Source organism: Alnus glutinosa, chromosome 12 (assembly GCF_958979055.1).
Source record: "Alnus glutinosa chromosome 12, dhAlnGlut1.1, whole genome shotgun sequence".
NCBI classification, from domain to species: Eukaryota; Viridiplantae; Streptophyta; class Magnoliopsida; order Fagales; family Betulaceae; genus Alnus; species Alnus glutinosa.
Genome location: NC_084897.1, coordinates 25,421,188 through 25,438,731, shown reverse-complemented (window position 1 = coordinate 25,438,731; position 17,544 = coordinate 25,421,188). Strand labels below are relative to the sequence as shown.

At 33.5% G+C, this 17,544-nt stretch overlaps 3 protein-coding genes across 3 annotated transcripts; 1 reads left to right on the top strand and 2 right to left on the bottom strand.

Moving 5' to 3' along the window:
* Nucleotides 1–1,327: 1,327 nt before the first annotated feature.
* Nucleotides 1,328–2,509, bottom strand: LOC133852245 (EG45-like domain containing protein). The gene is made up of 3 exons (XM_062288958.1): nucleotides 2,316–2,509; nucleotides 1,680–1,956; nucleotides 1,328–1,532 (listed from the first exon to the last, which is right to left on the bottom strand). Exons 1-3 carry the CDS (start codon nucleotides 2,419–2,421, stop codon nucleotides 1,526–1,528), a joined length of 390 nt encoding a protein of 129 aa, XP_062144942.1. The 5' UTR covers nucleotides 2,422–2,509; the 3' UTR covers nucleotides 1,328–1,525.
* Nucleotides 2,510–5,693: 3,184 nt separating this feature from the next.
* On the bottom strand, nucleotides 5,694–6,729 carry LOC133852302 (EG45-like domain containing protein). Its single transcript, XM_062289034.1, has 3 exons — nucleotides 6,561–6,729; nucleotides 6,022–6,332; nucleotides 5,694–5,895 (listed from the first exon to the last, which is right to left on the bottom strand). Exons 1-2 carry the CDS (start codon nucleotides 6,664–6,666, stop codon nucleotides 6,046–6,048), a joined length of 393 nt encoding a protein of 130 aa, XP_062145018.1. The 5' UTR covers nucleotides 6,667–6,729; the 3' UTR covers nucleotides 5,694–5,895; nucleotides 6,022–6,045.
* Nucleotides 6,730–15,184: 8,455 nt separating this feature from the next.
* Nucleotides 15,185–16,458, top strand: LOC133852041 (glyoxylase I 4-like). The gene is made up of 3 exons (XM_062288710.1): nucleotides 15,185–15,421; nucleotides 15,612–15,726; nucleotides 15,840–16,458. The coding sequence occupies exons 1-3, from the start codon at nucleotides 15,252–15,254 to the stop codon at nucleotides 16,125–16,127; spliced, it is 573 nt and encodes a 190-aa protein (XP_062144694.1). The 5' UTR covers nucleotides 15,185–15,251; the 3' UTR covers nucleotides 16,128–16,458.
* The last annotated feature ends 1,086 nt before the right edge of the window (nucleotides 16,459–17,544 follow it).

Genomic DNA, 17,544 nt, shown 5'->3' with positions numbered 1-17,544 from the left:
GATTATGCGTGTGGGAATAGAAATCTAATTTAGGTTGAGAAAAAACTCATGCACAACAGTTGTGCAACTGTTGTATAGGTTTGTAGACACATGGAGTGGGACCCATCACATGGGTCCCATCCCATGTGTCTACAAAAGTGCACAATTGTTGTGCACCAATCAGCCATCAATTCAAGTTAATTTGACTCTACGTCTTTATGTGGGACCCACCCTCATATGAGGGATTGTTGTACAGTTGTTGTATTGGTGTTGTAAAAGAATCAAATCCCGTCTATAAATAGACCTATACCCCAAGTATTTTTGGAGAACACGAAGAACATGCAGTTTACACGTACCAAATACTGTACCAACACATATATATTATAGATTTTGAATAGAGCATGTGATTCTTCATTCTCACATGTATTATATATGTGAGAATCACGTACTATATATATATATATACAGACAGATTTCAGTTTAATGTTAATAGATTTTTTTTCAACCTAGCTAATTTGGAGGGGAGAACTTAGTTATCCTTGTGCATTTGACTTTTACAAGAATATCTCCGTTAACGCTTCAATTCACGTGAAAGCTAATAAGTGATTTTAATATGTGACTATATATGGTAATAATTCTAGCAAAAAATTTACCGAAATACAATTTGTTGTTAATCTCCTAAATAGATTGACGAAAAAAGCATTCGACTCTTGTTACTAACAATGTGTTTGGCATGTTATTTTCACAAGTCAAAAGTATGTTTTTAAACAAAATTGCGAAAAGTGTCATATTTGAAAGTCCATTTGAAAAAAAAAGAAAAATAAATAAAAATTGGTGGCGTGAAAAAATTAGATTTTTCACATTATAAAACCGCACGCAAGGGAATACGTTTTAAAAAAATGCACAATTTTAAGGTAAAACTGTAATTTTACAAATTGCTTAAGTGCATTTTTAAAAATTACAATTTCATTAGCTTCATTTAAAAATCTTTCATTTTTCAAACCACAAATTTTAAAACCGCTAAATCAAATGGAGACTAGGTTCATTAGTCCATTTGCACGCTCTCGGTCAAGCTGACTAATTTGATGTCACAATTTCTTTCTTCTCACTGCCAAGTTATCTTCGTCAATCACTATTTACAATTACTTTTTTTTTTGGACACTCATTTTTTTCAAAAAAAAAAAAGAAATAAAAAGATGAAATAAAATTGGTGTCTAGCCAATTGTACTTGACATAAATCATGCTCTTTTCTTGGTTTCCTACATATTTTTTCTTTTAAATATTCCACACTATATTTTGTTGACAAACTCTGAAAATCAGAATTATTCCAATGGCAATGCTCGTGAGAGAGTTGAAGGATTCGTATTATTTCTTTTCTTTTTTGGTGAACACATACAATGATACAAGTACTATTCTATCGCCAGATCGATCGTTCTGTTCCATGGAAAAATGACCAATTTCCATGATCAGCTTCTTATTGCAGCATCATTATCAATACTATTACTCTCTTCATGGAGAAACGGCTTATAATTCTCTTCGTGGAGAATCAAACCCTGTAAATCACAACATAGAAAATAAATAAATAAATAAATCACACAAAATTATGGCCAACATAAACTAGCAGGAATTAATAGTACTGAAATTAAGGAACGTTAATATTCAAACAAAAATAAACAATAAATATGTGCTAGGCAGCTTACTGGTTGTATTCTATGTTGATTTTTCCAGCTGCAGGGTCAGCGATGGCGGAGAAGGCCTCTTGAGAGAGGTCAATGGTTGATTGGCATCCTGGGGATGGGCAACGATCTACGATCTTCACTGTTACTTCACCCCTGCAAGGCTGTGGTACTCCTTGGTTTGTAGGGCCTGTGCACCTAACCCTGTACATTCTGCCACACGCAGCCCCATTTTCATACAGGGCATCGCTAGCCGCCGCTATCATAACTCCTTGGTCTTGATACCCGTAGCATGCAGACGCTATATATATACCACATACAAACATTTACCGCGTTAATTAGCATTTTCTTATATAAACCTCATTTTTGCAGATTTGACAAAGATTTTTGACTTATCTAAAAGCAATGTTATTTTATAGATTGTTATATAACTGCCATATAATTGAGATCACGTGTTAGTAAAAATCAACCTTTAAATTAATTAACAAAAGCTTGTCTTGTCATTTTATTTATGTTGTATGACGATTGTATAACAATATAATAAATAGCATTTTTCTAATCACGCCAATATACATCCTAATCTATCAATCTAGCCATACTTCCCTACTTTAAGAGAATGATCGAAGAAAAGGAGAGCTAGGGTGTTGTATAGATACTCACGAACATATACAGTATAGTAAGTGGCAGTTCCTGAAATGGCAGAAGCCATAGACATAAAGCTTAAGACAAGGCCCAAGCAAAGCAAAGCATGGATTTTGATTGCCATCTTTTTTTCTTTGTAGAATAACGAAGAAAGTTGCTTTCTAGAATTCTAGTACTTCTGCACCCAAGGATAATGTGCTTGCATGAGACAGATGATAATTGCACACTTTTTATAGGAGAAGCTTAGGAATTAATTCCAAGCTTTTTCCATCCACAACCAGTCTTCTCACGACTCCTCGGTTCAAGAGAATAACTATTATTAGTCTATTATCTAGAAGCTGCTTAGCATTCGGTAAGTTGTTACTGGTCTTTTTCTGACCTTTCTTTCTTTCTTTTTTTTCCTAGCTATTGCTCAATTTTCTAAATCTTGCATCGACTTCCATCCGTTGAAAAAATGCCATTCACATGCATGAACAAGCCAAATGAAGAGAATGACTAATCGATCATTTCATTATCTTAATTTTATCCTTTTTTGATTTGGGCCGTAAGGAAGATATAGGTGACTGAGTTTGCACGCAATAAGATTCTTTCTCTCTCTCTCTCTCTCTCTCCTGTCGTTCTTAGCCTTCTCAACTCCTCCAGAAGCCGGCAAGAAACCAAGACTAAAACTAGTGCCTTCAGCTGCACTCACAACTACACCCATAGAGCTGCTACAACTAGTTTCACTCACCGGCCTTCTCCGAGGCGAGGATCCCTCTGGCCCCTGGGCTGCACGTGGATAAGACCTATTATGCAAAGTTGCTACTTGCTAAGGAGTACTGTACTCTTTTGTTTGGTCTGATTCAGTTTTCTTTTGTTTCTTTCTTGTATTTCTTCTGTTCTGGTTTATCTGTAATATTTCCAGCTAGTTAATTTGTACGCATGTTGTGATCATCTCCTATTTTCATCTCATCTATTGAAAAAAAAAAAAAAAAAAATTCTATATCAAGATATATATGTTGGACATATTTATTCTTAAAGTATTAATTAAATAATTAAATTTAATATATTTTTCTATCAACTTAAACTTTTGAAATAAGTACTAATAATCTGACATGATATCAAAGTAAAAGTCTTGAGTTAAATTAAAAAGAAAAAAGTAAAGGGTCAGCTTGAGTTCAATCTTTGTTTAAATTGTTCAATACTTTATATATATTTTAATTAAATATTTAACATATTAGAATTCACACATAAAAAAATATTAAAATATTAATTAAATAATTAAATTCACAATTTCTTATTACTGACTTTTCTCAACTTTTCCTTTTATCTCGTATGACCAAACTTCGCCCGAGGAATTTTGGTATGTTTTTATCAAAAGATCGGTATTTCTCGGTCGCATGATCAATCAATCTAAACGTGCCACATGCACAAAATGACAAAACGTTCCGCAAAGAAAACGACCTCTTAATTATCACAATGAAACGAAGATGCGTGGTCGAGTAATTTGGACATTATTCAAGCTATAAATTTCCAGTCCAGCAAATTATGTGTCCATAAACTTCATAGGAATCCGTGAGGACTTTTATTTGTGCATATGACGGGTATATATAGTTGTTTAGCTATAGGTATATATGTATATATAGTTTTATCTTAGAAATATTTTTTATGGAAGGCATTAATAAATATTTAAAAAAGAAAGTCTCATTCATAATTATTTTTTTTTAAAAAAAAGTTTCACAGAGAAGATAAACGTGAAAAGAAAATGAAGGAATTTATTAACACCAATTCACATCAAACTATTTAGTAATTTGCATGTACCTGCGTGTGTGGCTGTGGGCGCTATGAATATTGACTTTAAAAAAATTAAATTTTTTTCAGTTAATTAACTACCAAAAGAAAACTAATTAGGTGAACTGCCCTTAGTTTTTTTTTTTTTTTTTTTTTCCTAAACCAATGGAAAAAGGGTTAGAGAGGAGGGTCATTTCCATGTTTAATTCGAATGGAAGAGAAAATGAGAGATTAATTGTAATGCTTCTAAACACGAGGTTGAAAGTGACGAATCTAACTAAAAAATGTGCACGATCGATAAGCACTCTAAACACTTTACAAGCTTGCCTTCTAGCCAGCTATATAAGAAAAGAGGACAATTGCAATTTTTCTTCCATCTCTCTCAAAAGCCTTTCGTTTTACACAGATTTCGTGTCAATTAGGTTCTGTTTTTGTACAGAAACGAAATTTTAAAATTTTTTCAGAATAAAAAAAAATTAAAGGTATTTTGGTTTGATTTCGTTTTGATTTTGGTTTATATAAAAAGCAGTCAATATTTTCTGAAATCCATTATATCTTGGTGGCGGATTTGCAATAACCTGGTCCACACGAATTGGATACAATTGATGGGGGGCTAATAACGCCTTTAGAACTTTTCAAAAAAAAAAAATAACGTCTTTAATTAGACATGTGACATAATAGCGTGCCTTAAAAGGATTTTAGTGTCATTTCGAAGTTTGAAGATTTTGCTCCAAAATTTTTCCACCAAAATACAATATGCTTATCATTGTTAATCTCCTAAATAAATTGACAAAAAATGTCTTAAGCACTAATTAATCGATCAGTTAGTTGGCGCTTAATTTGTATATAGTATTCTATTCTTGTTACTAACTTACTACGGCTTGTTGGTTCTTGAGTACCTTTGTGTCCGGATTTGTGTTGGTATCTTTTTATTGTCTAGTCCATGTTTTGAACTATGACATTGCATCTTCGACTTCAGCTTCCTTTTGGTTGTTCCTATTTTCAAGTGGGATTTCAGGTAAGTTCGTTCTAATATGTACTCATTTTGCTTCTGTAACTGTCTTCTGTGGCCTCTTGAGAGGTTCGAGTTATTTATTTGACCAATTTCCTAATTACTTTTGTTATATTTCTGCACTGTTGTATTTATTTATGAGATTATTGTTGGGAAGCCTATCTATTTTTCAGCTTTAGGATCGCTCATTCTCTCATGCATCTTTCAGATAAAGAGTGAGAGGATCTTCCCTTGTAACCATTCCCTTAATTAATTAATTTTTTTCTTTTTAAAAAAAAAACAACAACAACAACAACGACCACCTTACTACGGCTTGTTAGTCCATTTACCGGTCAAGTTGACAAATTGATTTCACAATTTCTTTCTTCCCCATTCCCAAGTTACCTTCACCACTATTTACAACTGCATCTTTTCTTTGAAGATCCATATTTTTTTTAAAAAAAAAAAATTAAATTAAATATCGGTGTCTAGCTAGCTAATTGTCCTTGACATAAATCATGCTCTCTTCATGGTTTTCTACTCTCTTTTTTCTTAAGATATTCCAATCAACATTTTGTTGACAAACTCCAAAAATTAGAAGTATTCCAAAGATCTAGAGAGAGAGAGAGAGAGAGTTGTAGGGTTTGTATTGTTATTATTATTTTTTGTGAACACGTACATACAAGTATTATATATATTGCCAGATCATTCTGATCCATGGAAACATGTCCAATTTCCATGATCAGCTTCTTATTGCAGCTAGCACAATTGTAATTAAATACTATTATATTTTCCCTTCATGGAGATCGAAACAGCTTATTCTCTTCATGGAGAGACCTGTAAATCACAACAGAGAAAACGAAAATCACACAAAAGAAGTTGTCGGCATAATATAAAGCCAACATCCACTAGCAGGTATGTTATTCAAACCGATCATCAAGAAGAAAGAAGAAAAAAAAAAACCTCAATAAATATGTGCTAGCTAGGCTAAATTAAGGTGTAGTCGATGTTGATTTTTCCGGCAGCAGGGTCAGCGATGACAGAAAAAGCCTCTTGAGAGAGGTCAAGGGTTGCTTGGCATCCGGGAGATGGGCAATAATCAACAATCTTTACCGTGACTCCACCCGGCTTGCAAGGCTGTGATACTCCTTGGTTTGTAGCGCCTGTGCACGTAACCGTGTACATTCTGCCGCATGCAGCCCCATTTTCCCACAGGGCATCGCTAGCCGCCGCTATCATAACGCCTTCGTCTTGATACCCGTAGCATGCAGACGCTATATATATATATACACCACATAGAAAAACTTAACGTTAGCTTGAAATCAAAATCCAACGCATATTATATAAACCTCATTAATTTTCAGATTTGAAAAAGGTTGTCCACTTCTTTGTTTACGACAATATATATATATCCTAACGTATCAATCTAGCCAAAACCTCACTACTTCAAGAGAATGAAGAAAAGGAGATCGAGTTAGGGCGCTATATATATATATACTCACGAACATAAACAGTATAGTAAGTGGCAGTTCCTGGAATGGCAGAAGCCACAGACATAAAGCTTAAGACAAGGCCCAAGCAAAGGAAAGCATGGATTTTGATTGCCATCTCGTTTTGTTTGTAGAATAGTGAAGAAAGGTTTACTTCTGCACTCAGCCACTCAGGGATAATGTGCTTGCATGAAATATGATAATTTGCTCCCTTTTTATAGGAGAAGCTTAGGAATTAACTCCGAACTTTTTTCAACCACAATCACTTTCTTACAATTCCTCGGTTAAAGAGAATGACATAAATACTCACCATAAAAATAATTGGAAAAAATAAAAAATAAAAAAGGTAAAAGAAATTTAGAAAGAAAAAAAAAACAAATTAGAAAACAAAAAAAAGTTCGTGTTTTTTTTTAAAAAAAATTATGAATGATATTTTTATAATTTTTTGTATAGAATGGGCACATTGCAACTCAACGATAATTTGAGAAAAAACATTGCAACAATTAAAAGTTCGGTAGAGATGTTAGGTATATATACTTTCTCCTAATTATTATCATCCATAAAGAATTGCAAATAACTAATTAAATGCATATATAGTAGTAAACTAAATGAATAACTTTTGTTTTTTTAATGTAAATTACTAAATCAATAACTTTTTTTTTTAATTAACTAAATATAAAAAAAGGGTTACTAGGTTAGAACTTTTCCTCTTCTTATCCTAAATGAGTAACTTGATGACAAAGTAATTAATCTGACTTTTCTTGTACAGGTTCCCCTATAGCTGCACGTACGTGGGGACTACCCAATATCTTAATGTCTTCCATAATAAATGCAAGACACATATATGCTAGTGTACCAAGTTTTCAATAAGGAGTTTATAATTGAGCTCTAAGATTAATGACGTGAATTAGCCGACTGCCCGGCCAGATTATTATACGAAACATGACACAAAAGGCAGGTTAGAATCTTTTATAATTATTTGTTCGAATTGGAAAAAATCCGAACAGATGATTATGATAGATCACTGATGGAACTCATCTGATTTTTTAGTCAAATGAATCCTATAAGTAGTCTATCATATTAATCACCCTGCTCGAGTTCTTTCAAATTCGAGCAAATAATTATAGAATATCCTAATCCCAGAAGATAACTATCTTGCAAAGCCATCCCAATTGTTCCGTTATTTTTGGAAAGGAAATCGAGCAATGTCTTTAACATGCCAATGGACACATGACACTATAAAACACTAGTAAATGGTTGTAACTAGGAGGCAAAGAATTTGGCACCATACTCAACCTAGATCATACCTTGCTAACAAGTGAAACCTGGCTATCAAAGGACGACATTGTTGTGTAAGGGAAAACACACTTCGCTTAAGAAAATGAAAATTACCAGTACTCTAGGTATACACATCGAATACCCTAATGCTCGGGTAGTTTCCCTTTCTTCTTACCAAGCTTTCTTTTCACAAAAACTCTGACTAACTTAAACATAAGAAGTATCTCTACCTACATATTTGAAAAGTCTGGGCTCAGTACTCTTCACTCCTTTTACAGGCATTTGTGGCCTAAAATAATTAATTGTGCGATCAACTGCATCAATATCGACCACTTGATACCCTTGTGAAATATTGGACATGGGATGGTTTTGGCACGTACGTACTGTAAGGGTGTCATGTCTTAAAATCTGAACATTATTAAATAATTTAATTTCTACACATCTTCATCACCATTATTTGTGCTAATGAATTGTCTTAGAAATCTATATATGACCCAAATAATAATTAAAGCATTATTTGGTTGAATTCAGGCGCGCACGCGCGTCAAGCAATATATATATGGATCTGGCTTACCAGCCTGAACCTTAATTATTATCATTTATCATAAGTAGAATATTGTGCTTTTGAATCAACACCTTATTAATTATCTGGCTTAACCTAACCCGATTGGTTAGTTCATTAAGCCATTAATTATGAGTTTTTTTTTTTTTCATTGAAGAAGTTATAAACTACAGGCCAATTGCATGAGTTAGACTTTAGGTTACTTAAGAAGGCTTTAATTAGCAATTAAGTTGCATAGGGCCAGTTTGAAAGAATATGTATAGTGTACGTTTTAAAGTTTAGTTATAATTGTTAAATCGTTACTTATTTTAAAAGGTTAAGCTAAATAGAAAGGAATAGATTTAATTTTTTAATCTATATTCATTATAACAGTACTTTCCCTCACAAGTGTGCTCAAACTTTGGTCCCTTTAATCGGTGATGTTCAACACATAAAATATTTATTAAAATGGGAGGTGAATGACGGATATAAGGTTTGAACTCAGGAAACCTTTACTCTAATACCAATTGTTAGGAAGAGAAAACATAGGGAGTTAACCAAGAGTATATAACTACTCTTTTTCTTTATATTTTCTCAATGTGGAATACAACATTCAAAAGTACACTTACAACAAATGTTCTCCTCGCTTGTGAGTCTCTTCCACATTGATCCAACTCCTCCTTGTGTGTGTGAGTCCTTTATAAATCTAAAAGTGTCACGCATATATACAAGAGTTACCCCAATTGTGGCAGGCCAAGACACTCGTATCAGCATAAGTTAACCATAGCTTTAATACTATGTTAAATCACAATTCATTTCATAATTCATCCCAAAAGTTTAAGCTGATATAAATGAATAAATTTAATCATTTAATTATATTCTAACAATAATATGAGATCTTATGGGTAGGTTGCTGACTGATTTTAACCACAGAGCGAGGGTGAGAAGTAAAATCTCAACATGACATTATCATTATCCCAAAACTAAAATGAATAGAAATGACATTAAGCTGATGGAAATGAATAAATTTAATCATTTAATTTATATTTTAACAATATTAATATGAAATCTTATGAGTGGGTTGCTAACCTAATTTTAATCGTAGAGCGAGGGTGAGCAGTATAATCTCAATATGACATTATCATCATCTCAAAAATTAAAAAAAAATATGTTTGAACTTTGGATAGCATGCTTTCTTACTTCACCAAAAGAAAAATAAAAAAATTATATTGTCCTATTAAATGACTATTTATCTCAAAAACTTAAGTTTATGAAAAATTGTGTATTTTATAAAAAAAAATTGGGGGCTACTATCCTCGATCCAAAGCCTATGTGACTATATGCATGTGGTAGTGTGGTACTGCCCCTACAAATGAGGATAGACTATCTTGGCATAGGCTAATTGAGAGAGGTAAAGGGCGGGAGGGAACCTAATGTAATGCCTTAGGGGCTATGACCCCTAAAAAAATAATTAAAACTTCTATATTTCTAGCCCCCAAAAATAATTTCTTATGAATTGTGCCTTCGTGTTATCTTTGTTATTAATTTTAGGGGGTAGTCAACATTTTTAATATTATACATGGTAGTCAACATTTGTTTTTTGTTTTTTTGTTTTTATTATTATTTTTCCTTTTAGGAGTATAATTGTATCTTCATGTTATATTTGTTATTAAAAAATAAAATTGAAGTCTTAAAAGTCAAATTGAAACAAAACACAAAAAGAGTTTTATATAATTTTCCAAAAAGATAAAAACCAAGGATACATATAAACAGGGACAGAGCCAGAGCTAGATATTTTAATGGGAGGGGGCTGGGCCAAATAAATTTTTTTCTTAAGTAGGGGTTAAAGTATATATATAAAGGCAAATTTTAAGTAAATTAACCCAGTTTTGATATCTTTATTATTCCCTTCAAATTAAAAATTAGTAAGCAAAAGTGAAAAGAGTTTTTGGGAAAAAAAAAAAAAAAGTAAAGAAAATCGTTGTCCAAAGATTTAGAAAAAATAAATAAATAAATAAAAAAGGTCTCAGTTTCTGTATTGAAATTGAAAATTTTCAATTGATTAAATTGTGTGCTTCTCGGCCTTCTCTCAAGACTTTACTTGAATGATATGACTCTTGAAGCTAATATTCTCTTGCTCCTTTTATTAGAATAACACACTCTAACTAACACAATAGCCCACTAATTATTATACAAAATACACTATATTCTACACAAAATACATTCTGCTAAACGCAACTCAAAACAAATGAAACGCATATCTTTTAGACTTTTCTAATGCCATATTGCTGTTTTTGCCCATTTTATGTTATTTTTACCACACATCCTTAAGAAATCGAACTTTGTCAGGCGTGTGACTCCTCAAATCCACATCTGTCTTTTTCCAATGCACTGCCTTACTAAACCCTTTTCATTTATTTTGAACAAAACCTTTACAACTTTGTAAAGCTTATTCTATTGTTACCTTATCAGATATGTCTGTTGCTACCGTGAAATATTTAAGGAAAAAGTTTTGACAATAAAGCTATCGTTCTAAATGAGATGAAACCAGTTAAAGAGATGATAAAAAGAAAGGGGGTAAGGGACCAAAAAAATTTCTTGTTAGGGGCCAATAGGCTAAAAAAAACCTTAACTAATTTTTTTTTCTTGAGAGTTGAAGGGGGGCCATGGCCCCCACCGGCCCCCCTTCTCTCCGTCATTGCATATAAAAAAGCCCCATCAACTACCATCCATTTTCAATAAAGCCCCACGAAATGACATGCTTGACAGTTTGATACATGAAACTACTATTTTATATAAATAATATATAAAAAAAAAAAAATAAAAAAAAAAACATCACTTTTCTATCATTTTTTCTAAAATATCCGTATTTTCTTAAAAAATAAATTAAAAAAACTAAAATAAAAAAGGAAACATTTTCAATTTCGTTTGTTTAGTTTTTTATTTATTTTGATTTTAGATTTTTTAAATTAATTTTTTATTTTAGCTTTTAAAATCCGATTCCCCATGTGGTCCAAACTGACCTGGCTCGATAGAAAACAATCAACAAGCCCAAGCTATAGCCTAGCTTGGAGTAATGGACTGCCAAGCAGTTGGGCTCGTTGTCCAAACTTGGCCCACAGGTCATGCATTTGATTTTGGCAGCATTAGCTTCAGCAATATGGGCTAAGAGAGCCTAAGAGGCATTCGGCCAGCTCATATATTAGCGGGCTTCAAGTTCTACATGCACTCGGCAGCTGCACCTCCGTTTCATAATTCGTTTTAAGTAAAATAGATAATTTATTTTATGCTTCATATTATATTTTACATATTTAATAATGTATATATTGCTAAACGGTGAATATGTTGTTGCCATTTAAAACTTTTAAATGATGAGACACCATTTAGATCAATGATTGTAACAAAACAAAATCTGGATCGTGATCTTATGGATTACAGTTTAGTCCCAACATATTTTTGAAGGAAATATTATTAGCATTAGAATGTGAAGCATAAATATAATAGTATTAGGAAAAATATTAATATTCCAAGGTAAAATGAAAAATATTTTGACATCAAATATTCTTGATCTTATGGATTCAAGCCCTTGATACAATATTGTATTATTGTAGACTCTTAATATAAAGAAACAATTAATGAACAAATTCCGTCCTATACCAATCTTCTATGCACTATAATTAAGTATTGGGATTTATGGAGTATTAATTAGGGGTTTCTAGTTGGGGTGGCAAATCATGTTCGCATGTCGGATTATATATGTCAACTCTAATCCGACCAATTTAATTAAATGGGCAAGACCTCTTATTTTTACTTCACTAATTTCATGTCGGATTCGTGAGGCATATAAAAATTAATTGTCGGCCTTAATTTCCAGTGGTCTAAGTCCTTGCGGTCATCTGTCCTACGAACCTACTCATTTGTGTTTGAGTTCATTCCAAGGGCTCTTGGCTAGAAACTGTTGTAGCTTGTAAGGCTACCCAGATAAGTAGAAAATCCACGATAATGAGGTACAAGAACTAAGACATATAAGGGTTATACATTACAAACATGTACAACAAAAGTATGTTTCATTTGATCGAACAGCAAAAGCAGAAGATTTTTCTCAGTAGATATCGAAGAGGCTAGGCTAGCAGTCTCTACCAGCTGGTATATATATATATATATATATGAGAATGTGAAAAACATTTGATTTTTATCACCGGCCAAAGGGGGCTAAAAGACAGAGATCACGTGTTTGAATCAAACAAATAAAGTGATAATTTTGAGCAACGAAGTGGCTTCTTTGTAGCTTCTTTGCTTGGAAAGCTGACCTTCATAACTGGATTTATGAAGCAATTAAACACATCAGCCATTTTTAGATCGAGTTGGATATCACTGTCTCCGTGATCGTGCCATGCAAGTTGAGAGGAAACATCAAAGAAACTTCAAAACCTTGTACTTTCTGCCTTCAGAAGCTTCCGATCGAGGGCTAAAGGCATACTCAAGGTGAAACGTGGTTGAGTCACCTTTAGGATCACCACTTGCGGGAGCAATGCAAATAAGCTACATAATTACGTACTAATTGAAAAAATAGCCGTTTATCTTGCTCAGCTCACTTATCCGGAATAAGCCGAATACCAAGCTAATTAGGGATATCGATCATGCTTAATGGCTATAAACCAATACGTACCACCGAGGTCGTTTGGGGCTTAAGCAAGCCAAAGCTCAAAGCATGAATACACTTGTGAAACCTCATAAAGTAATTAGTTAGATGGATTTTCCCGGAGTGCTAAAAGTCTGTTTGACTTTGCCATATCGCAAGTTAAAAGTGTGATTTTATTTAAAATCACAAAACTGTATCATTTAAGAGTACATATTTTATTTTATTTTTTTAAAAAAAAATTCAATTTGAAAACGTAAACAAATCTGCATTTGCAAATCCCAACAAGCGAGTGCATTTTTACAAACGCATAATTTTAAAAGCTAAAATGCGATTTTAAATACCAAATCATAAGTTTACCAGATGCTTAATGACGTTTTTAAAAATTGTTATTTTTACAATTGAACGTTTTAAAATCGTAAATTCAAACGGATCCTAAGTCTTACATTAGTTCCTTACTAAATAAGACTAAGCTTTATAATTTAATTAGTTCTTTTGAAATAATTGTACAAATGTGGCTACATTTTCCCGGATCGTCGCAATAAAAATCCTAAATTAGGCAGGTCTTGTATATATACAAAGGTTTTCCATATATTTTTATCCATAGATTTGGGGGGAGGAAAAACAAAGCCATTGTCATTTAGGGAAGTGGATGTATATGCTGTTGTTCTTGTTCAGCACAAAATGGAACCCACAGCATGGAGGGGTCAATCTCAGTTCTGCTTCTCGGAAGCCATTGGAGATATTCTGTGATCTAAAACAAAATGAAAAGTGTATGAGGACTCTCGTGTTTGCTTTAGGCTAGTAATTACAGCTCTCTGGCCTAGTTATTGGCATGATCCTACGTTCATAGCAAACTCAGCCTAGCTTTATCGAGAAAAAAGATGACAACTAGGTAATACTTATCACAAAACAGAAAATAAAGATACATTTTATGTTAAACAGATTAGTCTCATTGTTCAACAATGGTGTTTGGCAGAATCTCACCATTAAAAGAAAAATGAGTCGCACCTTAAAAATAGAAGTGTTATCTCTAACAAGAGTAGCTCACTCAGAAAAATATAATTTGATCTTTCATTTATTTCTAAATTGTTACACAAGAACACTTAAATAGACTGTCAAAAATCATAACCCTAACTTCGATTAACTTTGGGTTAAGCTCATTATTGAATTACAAAATGACTTAAAATATAAAATTAAATACTAATAACCTAAAAAAAACTAAAAGACCCTATTATTTATTTTTCTTTCCATCAGTGCCTTTGTAATTCATCAACTCTACGTAGGTTATTCATCTTCTCAATGTAAATGCAGTGCTCCAGTACCACATTGTTAGCCCAAACAAAGAGCTAGTCATGTCTGCGTTTTCATTCCAAAATGCTAGTCAAATAATTAGAACTCCTTAAAATCACTTATAAAGCACAATTTCACCTAGTAAATTAATAACCAATGTGACTAAGCACTCATGAGTGCCTTTATAATCAATCCACTCACTCTATGTGGGTTATTGATAGATGTGTCAATTTGTGTTAGCCTGTCGGGTTCAAGTTGTGTTGAGGCGTGGATATAAGACTATATAGGTCAACTCTAACTCAATTTCATTTAATTTCCTAACATGTTAATTTCGTGTTGGATTCATAGGTTGTCAAAAATTGTCAGTCTTTATGTCTTGTGTCAGGTTCGGGTCATATTGAGATATAAGTATAAGACTATATAATTCAACCCTAACCCAACTCATTTAATTCATCGTAAGACGCTAATTATTTATCTTCTCAATGCAAGACCCGGGTGTTGCACATTGTTATTCCCAAAAGAGAATATGGGTATTCTGTTGGGCCCCGGGTGAGAGTAAGTTGAGTCTTAGCTGATTGCTTGGCAGGCTAGCTGCAAGCTGCCAAGCCTATCAGAAACGGACACTTCTATACCAGGAGTACAAGGAGCATTTCTTGTTAAATTAACTATCTTACTGTGTTCATATTGGATATTAACTGCCGATTATAAGGAAATAAAATTGGTGGACAAAAACTAAATTATAATGGCAACAGTCAATTTGTCTGATTTGATATGAGAGAATCTGCCAGGAAAGTTCCTCAGTGGAATAGTTAGCATAGTTTGAATTGAAGGAGGGAGATATTTACAAGAGCTCTCTTTATAAAAGGAGCATCCCAGTAATGTGGTTCATGCATTCAAGAAAGTAAAGAAAAGGCAAGGTGAGTGCAAGTGAGAGCCAAAAAACAAAAACAGAATGAAAATGGAGATAGAGGAAGTAAGCAGCTACGAGGCTCTGCCTCTGCTCTCATTGAACCATGTGTCTTTGTTGTGTAGATCAGTGTGGGATTCAGTGCGTTTCTATGAAGACGTCTTGGGCTTTGTTCTCATCAAACGCCCCTCTTCTTTCAATTTCAATGGAGCTTGGTTAGCTTTCCAATCCCTCTCTATCCCAGCTTTTGTGTTCATCTTTTGGGAAAACATGCTTTAAAACCCATTAAACTTTATAGTTATTACAAAGAGAATTTTTGCAAGAAAGATCTGTTTTCTGGAAATATGAAACCTTTTTGCATTTTCACTGACAGTGTATTAATCACATTTGTCTGATTTTATGCAGGTTGTACAATTACGGCATTGGGATACACTTAATTGAGAACCCATCAATCGATGAGTATGACACCATCAATGAATTGCGACCAATTAATCCCAAGGACAACCACATCTCCTTCCAGGTAAAATTTGAAAAAGAAAAGTGGGTTCCCTAGCCTCCTTTTTAGGGACTATTTACCCCAATTGCACTGTCGAATTCTATATGTTTATAACGAAAAGCATTTGTTTTGAACAGTGTACGGATGTTGGACTTGTTATGAAGAGGCTGCAAGATATGGGGATGAGGTATGTCACAGCTGTTGTAGAGGAAGAAGGGGCCAAGGTGGAGCAGGTGTTCTTCCATGATCCAGATGGGTACATGATCGAGCTCTGCAACTGCGAGAACATTCCTGTAATTCCTATCTCCTCCTGTGCATTCAAGCCCAGAGGGCAAAGCTTCAAGAAGGCACCAACCAGCTGTGGATTCATGGAGAATGTGATGATGGAGAGCTTGAGCATGGACATGATGAACTTTTCATTCTAAAAGTTCCAAAAAAGAGTGAAAAACAATTTCACCTTCTTTTGTTTGTTTAAACAAAGTTGTCATGCTGCAAATGTATAACAGGGTTTTATTATGGTCATGTGTCTTGCTTTGAAAAGGGTTTTTATATTTGTTTATCTGGTTTTTGGAATAAAGATTGTAAGATTGTAAGATTGAAAATAATAGTACTATTTTGTAATATATAGTTCGAAGCCAATATGTGGCTTTGGATTGTGTCAATATTTCCTTTAAGGAAGCTTCCCATTGATGGAAGCTGCCTACATGCAAGAAATTATTTATCATGGTAGGGATATTGTCCCCCAATGTTGTGCCAGCCATCGCTGTTTTAGAGGATTGTGGTTTTTTTTTTTTTTTGGATTGTGTCAAGATTTCATTAATTAAAGAAAAGAGCACAAAAAAGAGGGAGTAGGGCACCAGGCAAGGAATCTAGCACAAACCTCGCAAGATAAAATCTAATAACTTCAAAAAAATTGGCCAAATAAATGGCTCGGTCCAATAATTTTATGACACGATCATTGTTGGTGTTAACGTTTTAATTGTTGCTACTATATATTTTCGCCGTTATCATTCCAAGCCAAGTTACTATAGGTGATGCTAGAGGGAATGTTGTTCATTTATAGTCCGAAAACTATTATACGGTATTTGTCTATGTTAATCACAGACTATCAGATGTTAATTTAATAGATTAGATTAGAAAAATTTCCTCCAACCCTATTTAGAAGAAACGTTGTCCAAATATAACATAAATACCATGTACCATTGAAGTATTGTAGGTCTGATAATCGATGGCTCGTGTATAGCACAAAAAAGAATTATAGTTCAATATCTCGAGTACTGTTAATATGTTAGGTTTAGCCTTTCATTTATTCTTTGTCCCTAACAAGAAAAGGATGTGTTACAAAAATACTCAAATTTACACACTTTTTACACACCCCCCTTACGAGAAATTCTAATTTCGTTCAGGAATATTTATAGTATAAAGAAAATTATTGTCTCATAATCATGAACAGCCACTACATTAAGCTTTGTAGGCGGTTGCCCATTTCTCTAAGCTATCACATGCGCTACTTTAACTAGGATATAGAGCCGCAATTTCTTAACTTTGAGGGTGTGGCTTGATTAGCCTTTGGGATATGATTTGAATAGGGTTGCACAACCACCCTCATCCATTTCCAAAAAAGGGGCCGACTACCTCAAAAATATAAATTAAGAATGGTTGAAACACCTCCTCAAAAGAGGCTATGGTGGTTAACCACCCTACCTTCGTCGAAGGGAAAAACAATTAACTAGCCGGGAGTAAACCGACCCCACCACACCTAAGGGCATATCTACTACCCTTTATTTCGGATGCTTATATGAATAGATCCACATCTGTAATTGCAATAAGATAAATATTTCA

Excerpts from the sequence above, each read along its gene's own strand:
- LOC133852245 (XM_062288958.1), bottom strand. The coding sequence starts at position 2,421 with ATGGCAATCAAAATCCATGCTTTGCTTTGCTTGGGCCTTGTCTTAAGC. Across the intron at positions 1,957-2,315 it reads TTACTATACTGTATATGTTC|CGTCTGCATGCTACGGGTAT; the intron begins GTGAGTATCTAT and ends GTATATATATAG.
- LOC133852041 (XM_062288710.1), top strand. The coding sequence starts at position 15,252 with ATGAAAATGGAGATAGAGGAAGTAAGCAGCTACGAGGCTCTGCCTCTG. Across the intron at positions 15,422-15,611 it reads TTCAATTTCAATGGAGCTTG|GTTGTACAATTACGGCATTG; the intron begins GTTAGCTTTCCA and ends GATTTTATGCAG. Across the intron at positions 15,727-15,839 it reads ACAACCACATCTCCTTCCAG|TGTACGGATGTTGGACTTGT; the intron begins GTAAAATTTGAA and ends TGTTTTGAACAG.
- LOC133852302 (XM_062289034.1), bottom strand. The coding sequence starts at position 6,666 with ATGGCAATCAAAATCCATGCTTTCCTTTGCTTGGGCCTTGTCTTAAGC. Across the intron at positions 6,333-6,560 it reads TTACTATACTGTTTATGTTC|CGTCTGCATGCTACGGGTAT; the intron begins GTGAGTATATAT and ends ATATATATATAG.